The sequence below is a fragment of the Rutilus rutilus genome (assembly GCF_951802725.1).
Source record: "Rutilus rutilus genome assembly, chromosome: 23".
NCBI lineage: Eukaryota > Metazoa > Chordata > Actinopteri > Cypriniformes > Leuciscidae > Rutilus > Rutilus rutilus.
In genome coordinates, this window is record NC_140233.1 from 145,001 (window position 1) to 160,000 (window position 15,000).

Here is a 15,000-nt window from a genome sequence, read left to right on the forward strand (position 1 = left end):
ATTTCCGGGGTATGGGAACTATTCAGTAGTAGAGAAGTCAAAATCTGCATGATTAGGGACTCCAGTATATGAGCATGAAACATGGACACTTCAGGTGTGACATGAACAAGACTTTATTAACTAGACTAAACACTTAAACTACTCTAACATACACACACATGCATACCGTTTACCAAGGGAAAGAGAGCTGAGGCAGAATACAGGAAAGCAAGAAGTGATAGCATTGTTTGAAATTCAGTATTCAGCGAGTTTAGGAAGCGCTGTCTGACAGGATTGAATGAGTGTGTTTAAGATCCTGATTGTCCTGTCCTGCAGAATAAGGATCTGCGGAGCCGCGTGTCGCAGCTGGAGGGATCTCAGCGCTCCGGGACCGACGCCACCATCTCCAAGCTCCAGCTCCAGGTCCATGAGCTGGAGGAGAGGCTGCTGGGAGAGGAGAAGTGAGGACACACACCACACAGATCTCACTGAGTGTGTCTGCTTCTGGTCTGATGTGTGTTTCTCTCAGAGAGAACGGAGAACTGCAGCAGCAGAACCGCAGACTGGAGCGACACATAAAGGAGCTGACCCTACACCTGGAGGAGGAGCGGCTGGAGCTGCAGGACCAGAGAGATCAGGTGACCCAGAGATCAGGTGACCCCAGAGATCAGGTGACCCAGAGATCAGGTGACCCAGAGATCAGGTGACCCCATAGATCAGGTGACCCAGAGATCAGGTGACCCCAGAGATCAGGTGACCCCAGAGATCAGATGACCCCAGAGATCAGGTGACCGGAGAGATCAGGTGACCCAGAGATCAGGTGACCGGAGAGATCAGGTGACCCCAGAGATCAGGTGACCCCAGAGATCAGGTGACCCAGAGATCAGGGGATCAGGTGACCCCAGAGATCAGGTGACCCAGAGATCAGGTGACCGGAGAGATCAGGTGATCCCAGAGACCAGCAGAAGGAGCAGGAGTAATGGGGACTGCGGCTCCTTTTATGGAGCCCAATGAATTTAGAGTAAATTTAAGTGTTTTTTGAGTGCATTAATCTGTTCATTTAGAGAGTGACGTCACTAACACACACTCACTGCACACGTGTGTTTACAGCTGGCACTGCGCCTGAGAACACTGAAGCGCCACTAACACACACTCACTGCACACGTGTGTTTACAGCTGGCACTGCGCCTGAGAACACTGAAGCGACACTAACACACACTCACTGCACGCGTGTGTTTACAGCTGGCACTGCGCCTGAGAACACTGAAGCGCCACTAACACACACTCACTGCAGGCGTGTGTTTACAGCTGGCACTGCGCCTGAGAACACTGAAGCGCCACTAACACACACTCACTGCACACGTGTGTTTACAGCTGGCACTGCGCCTGAGAACACTGAAGCGCCACTAACACACACTCACTGCACGCGTGTGTTTACAGCTGGCACTGCGCCTGAGAACACTGAAGCGCCACTAACACACACTCACTGCACGCGTGTGTTTACAGCTGGCACTGCGCCTGAGAACACTGAAGCGTCACTAACACACACTCACTGCACGCGTGTGTTTACAGCTGGCACTGCGCCTGAGAACACTGAAGCGTCACTAACACACACTCACTGCACGCGTGTGTTTACAGCTGGCGCTGCGCCTGAGAACACTGAAGCGTCACTAACACACACTCACTGCACGCGTGTGTTTACAGCTGGCACTGCGCCTGAGAACACTGAAGCGCCACTAACACACACTCACTGCACGCGTGTGTTTACAGCTGGCACTGCGCCTGAGAACACTGAAGCGCCACTAACACACACTCACTGCACACGTGTGTTTACAGCTGGCACTGCGCCTGAGAACACTGAAGCGCCACTAACACACACTCACTGCACGCGTGTGTTTACAGCTGGCACTGCGCCTGAGAACACTGAAGCGTCACTAACACACACTCACTGCACGCGTGTGTTTACAGCTGGCGCTGCGCCTGAGAACACTGAAGCGTCACTAACACACACTCACTGCAGGCGTGTGTTTACAGCTGGCACTGCGCCTGAGAACACTGAAGCGCCACTAACACACACTCACTGCACACGTGTGTTTACAGCTGGCACTGCGCCTGAGAACACTGAAGCGCTACTAACACACACTCACTGCACACGTGTGTTTACAGCTGGCACTGCGCCTGAGAACACTGAAGCGCCACTAACACACACTCACTGCAGGCGTGTGTTTACAGCTGGCACTGCGCCTGAGAACACTGAAGCGCCACTAACACACACTCACTGCACACGTGTGTTTACAGCTGGCACTGCGCCTGAGAACACTGAAGCGCCACTAACACACACTCACTGCACACGTGTGTTTACAGCTGGCACTGCGCCTGAGAACACTGAAGCGCCACTAACACACACTCACTGCACACGTGTGTTTACAGCTGGCACTGCGTCTGAGAACACTGAAGCGCCACTAACACACACTCACTGCACACGTGTGTTTACAGCTGGCACTACGTCTGAGAACACTGAAGCGACACTAACACACACTCACTGCACGCGTGTGTTTACAGCTGGCACTGCGTCTGAGAACACTGAAGCGCCACTAACACACACTCACTGCACGCGTGTGTTTACAGCTGGCACTGCGCCTGAGAACACTGAAGCGCCACTAACACACACACACACACTGCACGCGTGTGTTTACAGCTGGCACTGCGCCTGAGAACACTGAAGCGCCACTAACACACACTCACTGCACGCGTGTGTTTACAGCTGGCACTGCGCCTGAGAACACTGAAGCGCCACTAACACACACACACACACACTGCACGCGTGTGTTTACAGCTGGCACTGCGCCTGAGAACACTGAAGCGCCACTAACACACACACTGCACGCGTGTGTTTACAGCTGGCACTGCGCCTGAGAACACTGAAGCGCCACTAACACACACTCACTGCACGCGTGTGTTTACAGCTGGCACTGCGCCTGAGAACACTGAAGCGCCACTAACACACACTCACTGCACACGTGTGTTTACAGCTGGCACTGCGTCTGAGAACACTGAAGCGCCACTAACACACACACACACACTGCACGCGTGTGTTTACAGCTGGCACTGCGCCTGAGAACACTGAAGCGCCACTAACACACACTCACTGCACACGTGTGTTTACAGCTGGCACTGCGTCTGAGAACACTGAAGCGCCACTAACACACACACACACACTGCACGCGTGTGTTTACAGCTGGCACTGCGCCTGAGAACACTGAAGCGCCACTAACACACACTCACTGCACGCGTGTGTTTACAGCTGGCACTGCGCCTGAGAACACTGAAGCGCCACTAACACACACTCACTGCACGCGTGTGTTTACAGCTGGCACTGCGCCTGAGAACACTGAAGCGCCACTAACACACACACTGCACGCGTGTGTTTACAGCTGGCACTGCGCCTGAGAACACTGAAGCGTCACTAACACACACTCACTGCACACGTGTGTTTACAGCTGGCACTGCGTCTGAGAACACTGAAGCGTCACTAACACACACTCACTGCACGCGTGTGTTTACAGCTGGCACTGCGCCTGAGAACACTGAAGCGCCACTAACACACACTCACTGCACGTGTGTTTACAGCTGGCACTGCGCCTGAGAACACTGAAGCGTCACTAACACACACTCACTGCACACGTGTGTTTACAGCTGGCACTGCGTCTGAGAACACTGAAGCGCCACTAACACACACTCACTGCACGCGTGTGTTTACAGCTGGCACTGCGTCTGAGAACACTGAAGCGTCACTAACACACACTCACTGCACACGTGTGTTTACAGCTGGCACTGCGCCTGAGAACACTGAAGCGTCACTAACACACACTCACTGCACGCGTGTGTTTACAGCTGGCACTGCGCCTGAGAACACTGAAGCGTCACTAACACACACTCACTGCACGCGTGTGTTTACAGCTGGCACTGCGTCTGAGAACACTGAAGCGCCACTAACACACACTCACTGCACGCGTGTGTTTACAGCTGGCACTGCGTCTGAGAACACTGAAGCGACACTAACACACACTCACTGCACACGTGTGTTTACAGCTGGCACTGCGCCTGAGAACACTGAAGCGCCACTAACACACACACACTGCACGCGTGTGTTTACAGCTGGCACTGCGCCTGAGAACACTGAAGCGTCACTAACACACACTCACTGCACGCGTATGTTTACAGCTGGCACTGCGCCTGAGAACACTGAAGCGCCACTAACACACACTCACTGCACGCGTGTGTTTACAGCTGGCACTGCGCCTGAGAACACTGAAGCGCCACTAACCACACACACACTGCCACGGTCGTGTGTTTACAGCTGGCACTGCGCCTGAGAACACTGAAGCGCCACTAACACACACTCACTGCAGGCGTGTGTTTACAGCTGGCACTGCGCCTGAGAAACACTGAAGCGCCACTAACACACACTCACTGCACACGTGTGTTTACAGCTGGCACTGCGCCTGAGAACACTGGAAGCGCCACTAACACACACTCACTGCACGCGTGTGTTTACAGCTGGCACTGCGCCTGAGAACACTGAAGCGCCACTAACACACACTCACTGCACGCGTGTGTTTACAGCTGGCACTGCGCCTGAGAACACTGAAGCGCCACTAACACACACTCACTGCACGCGTGTGTTTACAGCTGGCACTGCGTCTGAGAACACTGAAGCGACACTAACACACACTCACTGCACACGTGTGTTTACAGCTGGCACTGCGCCTGAGAACACTGAAGCGCCACTAACACACACACACTGCACGCGTGTGTTTACAGCTGGCACTGCGCCTGAGAACACTGAAGCGCCACTAACACACACTCACTGCACGCGTGTGTTTACAGCTGGCACTGCGCCTGAGAACACTGAAGCGCCACTAACACACACTCACTGCACGCGTGTGTTTACAGCTGGCACTGCGTCTGAGAACACTGAAGCGACACTAACACACACTCACTGCACGCGTGTGTTTACAGCTGGCACTGCGCCTGAGAACACTGAAGCGACACTAACACACACTCACTGCAGGCGTGTGTTTACAGCTGGCACTGCGCCTGAGAACACTGAAGCGACACTAACACACACTCACTGCACGCGTGTGTTTACAGCTGGCACTGCGCCTGAGAACACTGAAGCGCCACTAACACACACTCACTGCACGCGTGTGTTTACAGCTGGCACTGCGCCTGAGAACACTGAAGCGCCACTAACACACACTCACTGCACGCGTGTGTTTACAGCTGGCACTGCGCCTGAGAACACTGAAGCGCCACTAACACACACTCACTGCAGGCGTGTGTTTACAGCTGGCACTGCGCCTGAGAACACTGAAGCGCCACTAACACACACTCACTGCACGCGTGTGTTTACAGCTGGCACTGCGTCTGAGAACACTGAAGCGACACTAACACACACTCACTGCACACGTGTGTTTACAGCTGGCACTGCGCCTGGAGAACACTGAAGCGCCACTAACACACACACACACTGCACACGTGTGTTTACAGCTGGCACTGCGCCTGAGAACACGAAGCGCCACTAACACACACACACTGCACGCGTGTGTTTACAGCTGGCACTGCGCCTGAGAACACTGAAGCGCCACTAACAACACACTCACTGCACGCGTGTGTTTACAGCTGGCACTGCGCCTGAGACACTGAAGCGACACTAACACACACTCACTGCACGCGTGTGTTTACAGCTGGCACTGCGCCTGAGAACACTGAAGCGACACTAACACACACTCACTGCACGCGTGTGTTTACAGCTGGCACTGCGCCTGAGAACACTGAAGCGACACTAACACACACTCACTGCACGCGTGTGTTTACAGCTGGCACTGCGCCTGAGAACACTGAAGCGCCACTAACACACACTCACTGCACGCGTGTGTTTACAGCTGGCACTGCGCCTGAGAACACTGAAGCGCCACTAACACACACTCACTGCACGCGTGTGTTTACAGCTGGCACTGCGCCTGAGAACACTGAAGCGCCACTAACACACACTCACTGCACGCGTGTGTTTACAGCTGGCACTGCGCCTGAGAACACTGAAGCGCCACTAACACACACTCACTGCAGGCGTGTGTTTACAGCTGGCACTGCGCCTGAGAACACTGAAGCGCCACTAACACACACTCACTGCACGAGGGGCAGGTGGAGATGTAGAGTGCGGGTGCGCCTGAGAACACTGAAGCGCCACTAACACACACTCACTGCACGCGTGTTTACAGCTGGCACTGAGCGCCTGAGAACACTGAAGCGGTCACTAACACACACTCACTGCACGCGTGTTTACAGCTGGCACTGCGCCTGAGAACACTGAAGCGCCACTAACACACACTCACTGCACACGTGTGTTTACAGCTGGCACTGCGCCTGAGAACACTGAAGCGCCACTAACACACACTCACTACACGCGTGTGTTTACAGCTGGCACTGCGCCTGAGAACACTGAAGCGTCACTAACACACACTCACTGCACACGTGTGTTTACAGCTGGCACTGCGCCTGAGAACACTGAAGCGTCACTAACACACACTCACTGCACACGTGTGTTTACAGCTGGCACTGCGCCTGAGAACACTGAAGCGTCACTAACACACACTCACTGCACACGTGTGTTTACAGCTGGCACTGCGCCTGAGAACACTGAAGCGCCACTAACACACACTCACTACACGCGTGTGTTTACAGCTGGCACTGCGCCTGAGAACACTGAAGCGTCACTAACACACACTCACTGCACACGTGTGTTTACAGCTGGCACTGCGCCTGAGAACACTGAAGCGTCACTAACACACACTCACTGCACGCGTGTGTTTACAGCTGGCACTGCGCCTGAGAACACTGAAGCGTCACTAACACACACTCACTGCACACGTGTGTTTACAGCTGGCACTGCGCCTGAGAACACTGAAGCGTTACTAACACACACTCACTGCACGCGTGTGTTTACAGCTGGCGCTGCGCCTGAGAACACTGAAGCGCCACTAACACACACTCACTGCACACGTGTGTTTACAGCTGGCACTGCGTCTGAGAACACTGAAGCGCCACTAACACACACTCACTGCACGCGTGTGTTTACAGCTGGCACTGCGCCTGAGAACACTGAAGCGCCACTAACACACACTCACTGCACGCGTGTGTTTACAGCTGGCACTGCGCCTGAGAACACTGAAGCGTCACTAACACACACTCACTGCACGCGTGTGTTTACAGCTGGCACTGCGCCTGAGAACACTGAAGCGCCACTAACACACACTCACTGCACGCGTGTGTTTACAGCTGGCACTGCGCCTGAGAACACTGAAGCGCCACTAACACACACTCACTGCACGCGTGTGTTTACAGCTGGCACTGCGCCTGAGAACACTGAAGCGCCACTAACACACACTCACTGCACGCGTGTGTTTACAGCTGGCACTGCGTCTGAGAACACTGAAGCGTCACTAACACACACTCACTGCACACGTGTGTTTACAGCTGGCACTGCGCCTGAGAACACTGAAGCGTCACTAACACACACTCACTGCACGCGTGTGTTTACAGCTGGCACTGCGCCTGAGAACACTGAAGCGACACTAACACACACTCACTGCACGCGTGTGTTTACAGCTGGCACTGCGCCTGAGAACACTGAAGCGACACTAACACACACTCACTGCACGCGTGTGTTTACAGCTGGCACTGCGCCTGAGAACACTGAAGCGTCACTAACACACACTCACTGCACGCGTGTGTTTACAGCTGGCACTGCGCCTGAGAACACTGAAGCGACACTAACACACACTCACTGCACGCGTGTGTTTACAGCTGGCACTGCGCCTGAGAACACTGAAGCGACACTAACACACACTCACTGCACGCGTGTGTTTACAGCTGGCACTGCGCCTGAGAACACTGAAGCGACACTAACACACACTCACTGCACGCGTGTGTTTACAGCTGGCACTGCGCCTGAGAACACTGAAGCGACACTAACACACACTCACTGCACGCGTGTGTTTACAGCTGGCACTGCGCCTGAGAACACTGAAGCGACACTAACACACACTCACTGCACGCGTGTGTTTACAGCTGGCACTGCGCCTGAGAACACTGAAGCGTCACTAACACACACTCACTGCACGCGTGTGTTTACAGCTGGCACTGCGTCTGAGAACACTGAAGCGACACTAACACACACTCACTGCACACGTGTGTTTACAGCTGGCACTGCGCCTGAGAACACTGAAGCGTCACTAACACACACTCACTGCACGCGTGTGTTTACAGCTGGCACTGCGCCTGAGAACACTGAAGCGCCACTAACACACACTCACTGCACGCGTGTGTTTACAGCTGGCACTGCGCCTGAGAACACTGAAGCGTCACTAACACACACTCACTGCACGTGTGTTTACAGCTGGCACTGCGCCTGAGAACACTGAAGCGTCAGCTGGACGAGGCCGAGGAGGAGATGGAGAGGCTGGAGAACAGCAAGAAGAAGTTGCAGAGAGACCTGGAGGAGCAGCAGGAGCAGAACGAGCAGCTGCACACTGAGCTCTGTGGACTCAGGTGAGTCACACACACACACACACACACACACAATCACTCACACTTACACACACACACTCAGTCACACAAGTCAAGTCGTGTATAGGCACAGGTCCACCATCTGATCTGGATACGGCCTGAATCCGGCTGATTACTGTAAACCTCGGAATAAACAGAAAGGCTAACATTAACGTAGATGCTATTCTTCTTATGATGTAACGAGTGAATCAGGATTTATGGGAAGTGTTCCCGGATTACCTAATCTATGCAGCCTAACAATCTTTTAACTGATTTGAATAATAGGAATGTATAATGTTCTATGAGTATGCCAGGTTGAAGAGATGTGTTTTTAGTCTAGCTTTGAACTGACAGAGTGTGTCTGCTTCCCGGACAATGGCAGGAAGACTGTTCCAAAGTTTTGGTGCTAAATAGGAAAAGGATCTACCGCCAGCAGTCGATTTAGATATTCTAGGTATTATCAACTGGCCGGAATTTTGAGACTATAATGGACTATATATTGGACTATAATGCGTTAAGAGCTTGCTCAAACACACACACACACACACAAACTCACACAAACACACACACACACACACACACACACACACACACACTCACACACACACACAAACACACACACACACACACACACACTCACACACACACACACACACACACACACACTCACACACACACACAAACACACACACACACACACACACGCACACACACACACACACACACACTCACACACACACACAAACACACACACACACACACACACACACACACACACGCACACACACACACACACACACACACACTCACACACACACACACACACACACACACACACACACACACACACACACACACACACACACTCACACACACACAAACAAACACACACACACACACACACACTCACACACACACAAACAAACACACACACACTCACACACACAAGGACTGACCTCTGACCTATGTTTGCAGGCGCAACAACAGACCCAATAAACTACAGATTACAGATGATGATGAAGATGATGAAGATGAAAATGAGACTCAAGCAACTCTAGATGCAAATTAACTGTTTATTAATCATTCACGTGTGTCTCCTGCCACATTTCTATTATACTTATCGTTTAACCAGGTTAATTTATGAATACACTCACATTCCTCATCATTCTGTTTGATCAGAAATTACTGACAGATAAATATGGTTCATATGTTTTAATAAAGCATATTCTGATTCAGATATCACACTACCTCTCTGTCCCATCAGACGGTGCTTCACCAAGGCAGGGTCAGGGTGAGGGTCATGGCAGGGTCAGGGTTAGGGTGAGGGTCATGGTAGGGTCAGGGTCAGGGTTAGGGTGAGGGTCATGGTAGGTTCAGGGTTAGGGTGAGGGTCATGGCAGGGTCAGGGTGAGGGTCATGGTAGGGTCAGGGTGAGGGTCATGGTAGGGTCAGGGTGAGAAACAACGTTCAAAGGTTTGGGGTCGGTACGATTTTTAATGTTTCTGAAAGAGTCTCTTCTGCTCATTTATTTAATCAAAAGTACAGTAAAACAGTGAAATATTATTCCAGTGTAAATCATCTGTTTTCTATGTGAATATATAGTGAAGTGTCATTTATTCCTGTGATCAAAGCTGAATGTTCAGCATCATTACTCCAGTCTTCAGTGTCACATGATCCTCCAGAAATCACTCTAATATGAGGATCTGATGATCAAGAAACATTTATGATTATTATCAGTGTTGAAAACAGTTGAGCTGCTTCAGATTTCTGTGGAAACTGATACATTTTATTCTTCAGGATTCTTTGATGAATAGAAAGTTCAAAAGAACAGCATTTATTTGAAATATAATCTTTTGTAACATTATAAATCTTTACTGTAGCTTTTGTTACAGTTTAATGCATCAGTGATTAATAAAAGTATGAATAAATGAAGTGATGTTTGCGGTGGATGTAGTGCATTTTAGCTCAGATTGAGCTGCTCTTCTATAATGAGGCGGATCAATAGATGTGTGTGTGTGTGTGTTCGGACCGTCCCATCAGAGGCTTTAATGCAGCGGCGCGTCGAGTGTGTGATCAGTCACATCAGACACACACACACACGCGATCATGAAGCATCACTGCGCCATCAAGCACAGCATCTTCAAAGAGTTCCTGGCCGAGTTCCTCGGGACCTTCGTGCTGGTGGTGAGTCTCAGACAGAACTTTATTAAACAGCTTTATTCGACACAGACTGACAGAAGTATTTAACTAATAATCTATTGATATCTGATTATGTATTGTTGTTGTATGGTTTCTGATGATATTGTCCCTGTGGTGTGTGTGTGTCAGTTGTTCGGCTGCGGGTCGGTGGCCCAGACGGTGTTGAGCAGAAACACTCTCGGCGAGCCGCTGACGGTTCACATCGGCTTCAGCACTGGACTCATGATGGGTGTCTACGTGTCCGGCGGCGTGTCGGGTAAATCACACACATACACACAACCTCATGCCAAACACACAGCAGCTTCCACAGGTTAGATAACATCTTACACACACACACACACATAAAAGCATGATGCTCTTCCTCAGTGTCTTGTTTTCCAGCACAAATATCTAAACATTCTTAAATCAATTTACATTTACTGGAGAAGAACAATGGCTGAAGATATTAAGTCTTGTTTTCGGAATTAAAATGAAGTGAGTTTGTGCTTAAAACAAGAACAAATATCTGCCAATGGAGTCAGTTATAATGTTTAGAGGTTTCTGCTGAAAAATAGGAACACAGAGGAAGAGCCTCATGTTTGCAGTGTATGATGTCGTGGGGCTGTTGTCATGGACACACACGTGAGCCGGAATAACACCATCTGATCATTGGATTTCCCAGAACGGATCTATAAATCCTGTTGGTCCACATGAGTTGACGATTGTTTGGTTCTGTTTGTGTCTAGATGAATTTCTGTCAGGTGAGACGACTGTGATGTTTCTCTGTGATTGACACATCGATTTGATCTGCCAGGCTTGAATAAACGTTCCTCTCGGCTGCTTTTGAGGTCATACAGCGCCTGGAGCATCAGGGCGCATTCATTGATCTTACTGTGTGTGTGTGTGTGTGTGTGTGTGTGTGTGTGTGTGAGTGAGTGTAACAGGAAAATTATGCATTTCAGCTGTTGTTCAGCTGAAGTCAGTTCAGTGTTGATTCAGTTTCGTTGTAAAAATAATCATCAATTAGTAAATTAGTTCATTTAATCTATAGAGCAGTTCTGCAAAAAATGATGTCATTGTCAGCTCAGTTCAGTTCTCATACAGTCAGATCAATAATATTATTGAATATTAAGTGTTACTGAAGCCAGAGGTGACAGTGACAGGATGGAGAAAGAACCTTGGGAGAAACCAGGCTCAGTCGCTCAGCCCAGACAGCAACATAGTGTCGGCCCAGATCCGGCGGACTGCAGTAAACCTCGGGATAAACAGAGAGGCTAATATTAGCGTAGATGTCATTCTTCTTATGATGTAACGAGTACATCAGGATTTATGGGAAGTGTTCCCGGTTCCGGCTGACCTAATCTATGCAGCCTAACATTGAATTATAGAAGTCTATAATGTATTATGTGAACGCTATGTCAAAGAGATGTGTCTTTAGTCTAGCTTTGAACTGACAGAGTGTGTCTGCTTCCCGGACAATGGTAGGAAGACTGTTCCAGAGTTTTGGTGCTAAATAGGAGAAGGATCTACCGCCAGCAGTCGATTTAGATATTCTAGGTATTATCAACTGGCCGGAATTTTGAGATCGCAATAGACGTGAAGGACTATAATGCGTTAAGAGCTCGCTCAAGCACTGCGGAGCTAAACCATTTAGTGCTTTGTAAGTAATCAGCAATATTTTAAAATGTATATGATGTTTAATAGGGAGCCAATGCAGTGTTGACAGAACCGGGTTAATATGGTCATACTTCCTGGTTCTGGTAAGAACTCGAGCTGCTGCGTTTTGAACCAGCTGTAGTTTGTTTATTAAGCGTGCAGGGCAACCACCCAGTAGAGCATTACAGTAATCTAGCCTTGAGGTCATGAACGCATGAACTAACTGTTCCGCATTTGTCAATGAGAGCATATGACGTAATTTAGATATATTTTTAAGATGGAAAAATGCAGTTTTACAGATACTAGACACGTGACTTTCAAATGAAAGATTGGTATCAAAGAGCACACCCACACACACACACACACACACACACACACACAGGTTCCTAACCGACGACGAAGACTTAACAGAGCAGCCATCAAGTGTTAGACAGTATTCTAGGTTATTACATGCAGATGTTTTAGGTCTAATAATTAGAATCTCTTTTTTTTTTTTTTTCAGAAGTAGTAGGAAATTTCTAGTCATCCAGTTTTTTATATCAGCTATGCATTCAGTTAATTTAGTGAATTGGTAAGTTTCGTTAGGTTTTGAAGAAATATAGAGCTGAGTATCGTCAGCATAACAGTGAAAACTAATGCCATGTTTCCTAATGATATCTCCTAATGGTAGCATGTACAGAGTGAACAGCAGCGGTCCTAGTACTGAGCCCTGTGGTACGCCATACTGAACTTGTGATCGATGAGACATCTCTTCATTTACTGCTACAAACTGATAACGGTCAGATAAGTATGATTTAAACCATGCTAGTGCAATTGACCTTTCGCCGAGCCCCGCCCCCCTTAGTTACTGTTGCTACGTCCGACAAACAAATGGTCAAACACGACCAGCGCGACAGATTGCCATGACGGGAAGAGGTATACCCGTGCGTGTCAGTGACCATTTTTGGAGCAATACCTCCTCGATATCCTCCAGATCGAGGCAAAAGGGGGTTACAGTATGCAGTGGAGGGATATATTCAAAATATAAAAATACGCAATGAAGGAGACACGACTACTATCTACGTCTCTATCGAGGGTAATGCTTACCGGTGTTCATACACATCATTTGTGATATGACAAAGAACAAGAAAACAAGTGTTTAAAAGCATTGAAAGACACACACTGTTGTGTTTTTGTGTGAAAGAAAAAACTATCTGAAAATAAAAGTGCTGTCAGCAATAATTTCTTATATGTGTTTTTTCGCATAACACACTATGACTAAAATTTTAAATGCTGCAAAACACATGGGAGTTATATTCTCGATGCTGTAGTTTATCTGATCAGTCACAGTATATCATTAATCAAGCTTAATTTGACTTTTCAACTACAATTAGGCAGGGTGAACTGAAAGCTTTTACAATCTTTTAGCTATAACTTATATCATTGACAAAAGTATGTGGTGCATTTTCTTCCAAAAATGATTTTTTCTCAAATTCATGCTTCAAGTTGACAACGCACAATAAACGAAATCACACAATAACTGTTTAACCAGACAAGCTTAATTTGCATCTAAATAACTTTCATTGCTTGTCTTTCATAATGCACTTACCATAATATTTATTAGGGGGACAACAGATCACAAAACTCGCGGTTGAGACCATAATATTTATTAGTGGGGCAACGGATCATAAAACTCGCGGTTCAGACAATATTATGTTTTTTGAGTAACAGATAGGATAGTTTTTCAGATCAGAAAAACAAAACAAAAAAAACTTTAAGTAGCCATCGACACCACAGCCAGCAGACGTATTTATGCTTCGTAATGTTCGACAAATTTAACTGGGAGTGGGGCCGTCCACACTGTTTTATCCATTGTAGGCATCGCTCACGTTGTGTTTTCGGCTTTGGGAATGGAAAGAACACAACTCCTCCAGACAATCTCTCGGGGTATCTAGTATCCGATTTACAAACGCCGTGGGCGCACGCTTCACCATCTTGCTAATTGTTTGTCGGACCTGCTCACATAGTAACGGTTGCTATGATGTGTGATTGGACAATGGCCGTTTTGGGGGAGGGGCCGGCGAAAGGTCAATTCCACTAATGCCAACATAATTTTCAAGTCTATTTAAAAGAATGTTGTGGTCGATAGTGTCAAACGCAGCACTAAGATCGAGTAACACTAATAGAGAGATACAACCACGATCGGATGATAAGAGCAGATCATCTGTGACTCTAACGAGAGCTGTCTCAGTACTATGGTACGGTCTAAATCCGGACTGGAAATCCTCCAGATATCATTTCTTTCTAAAAAGGAACACAGTTGTGAAGATACTGCCTTTTCTAGTATCTTTGACAGAAAAGGCAGATTCGAGATCGGCCTGTAATTGACTAATTCTGTAGGATCAATTTGCATTTTTTAACAAGCGGTTTAATCATAGCCAGCTTAATATATTTTGGTATGTATCCTAATGACAAAGATGAAGTAATGATATTAAGAAGAGGATCTGTGACCTCTGGAAGCATCTCTTTCAGTAGCTTAGTCGGTATAGGGTCTAATGTGTGTGTGTGTGTGTGTATGTGTGTGTATAGCAGATGGAC

At 48.6% G+C, this 15,000-nt stretch overlaps 2 protein-coding genes across 3 annotated transcripts in view; both read left to right on the plus strand.

The window, feature by feature from the left end:
- LOC311282477 (cingulin-like protein 1) overlaps window positions 1-9,830 on the plus strand; it is a 31,067-nt gene extending 21,237 nt beyond the window's left edge. The window contains exons 15-18 of one of the 2 annotated variants that reach the window (XM_084396272.1): window positions 316-440; window positions 509-617; window positions 8,441-8,592; window positions 9,565-9,830. In XM_084396272.1, the coding sequence (XP_084252398.1) occupies window positions 316-440; window positions 509-617; window positions 8,441-8,592; window positions 9,565-9,658 (480 nt within the window). In that variant the 3' untranslated portion in view covers window positions 9,659-9,830. The remainder of the gene's footprint in view (window positions 1-315; window positions 441-508; window positions 618-8,440; window positions 8,593-9,564) is intronic. The other variant, XM_084396273.1, reaches the window with a different exon arrangement.
- Window positions 9,831-10,598: 768 nt separating this feature from the next.
- aqp9a (aquaporin 9a) overlaps window positions 10,599-15,000 on the plus strand; it is a 10,320-nt gene continuing 5,918 nt past the window's right edge. The window contains exons 1-2 of the mRNA XM_084396274.1: window positions 10,599-10,773; window positions 10,918-11,044. Of these exons, the coding sequence (XP_084252400.1) occupies window positions 10,696-10,773; window positions 10,918-11,044 (205 nt within the window). The 5' untranslated portion in view covers window positions 10,599-10,695. The remainder of the gene's footprint in view (window positions 10,774-10,917; window positions 11,045-15,000) is intronic.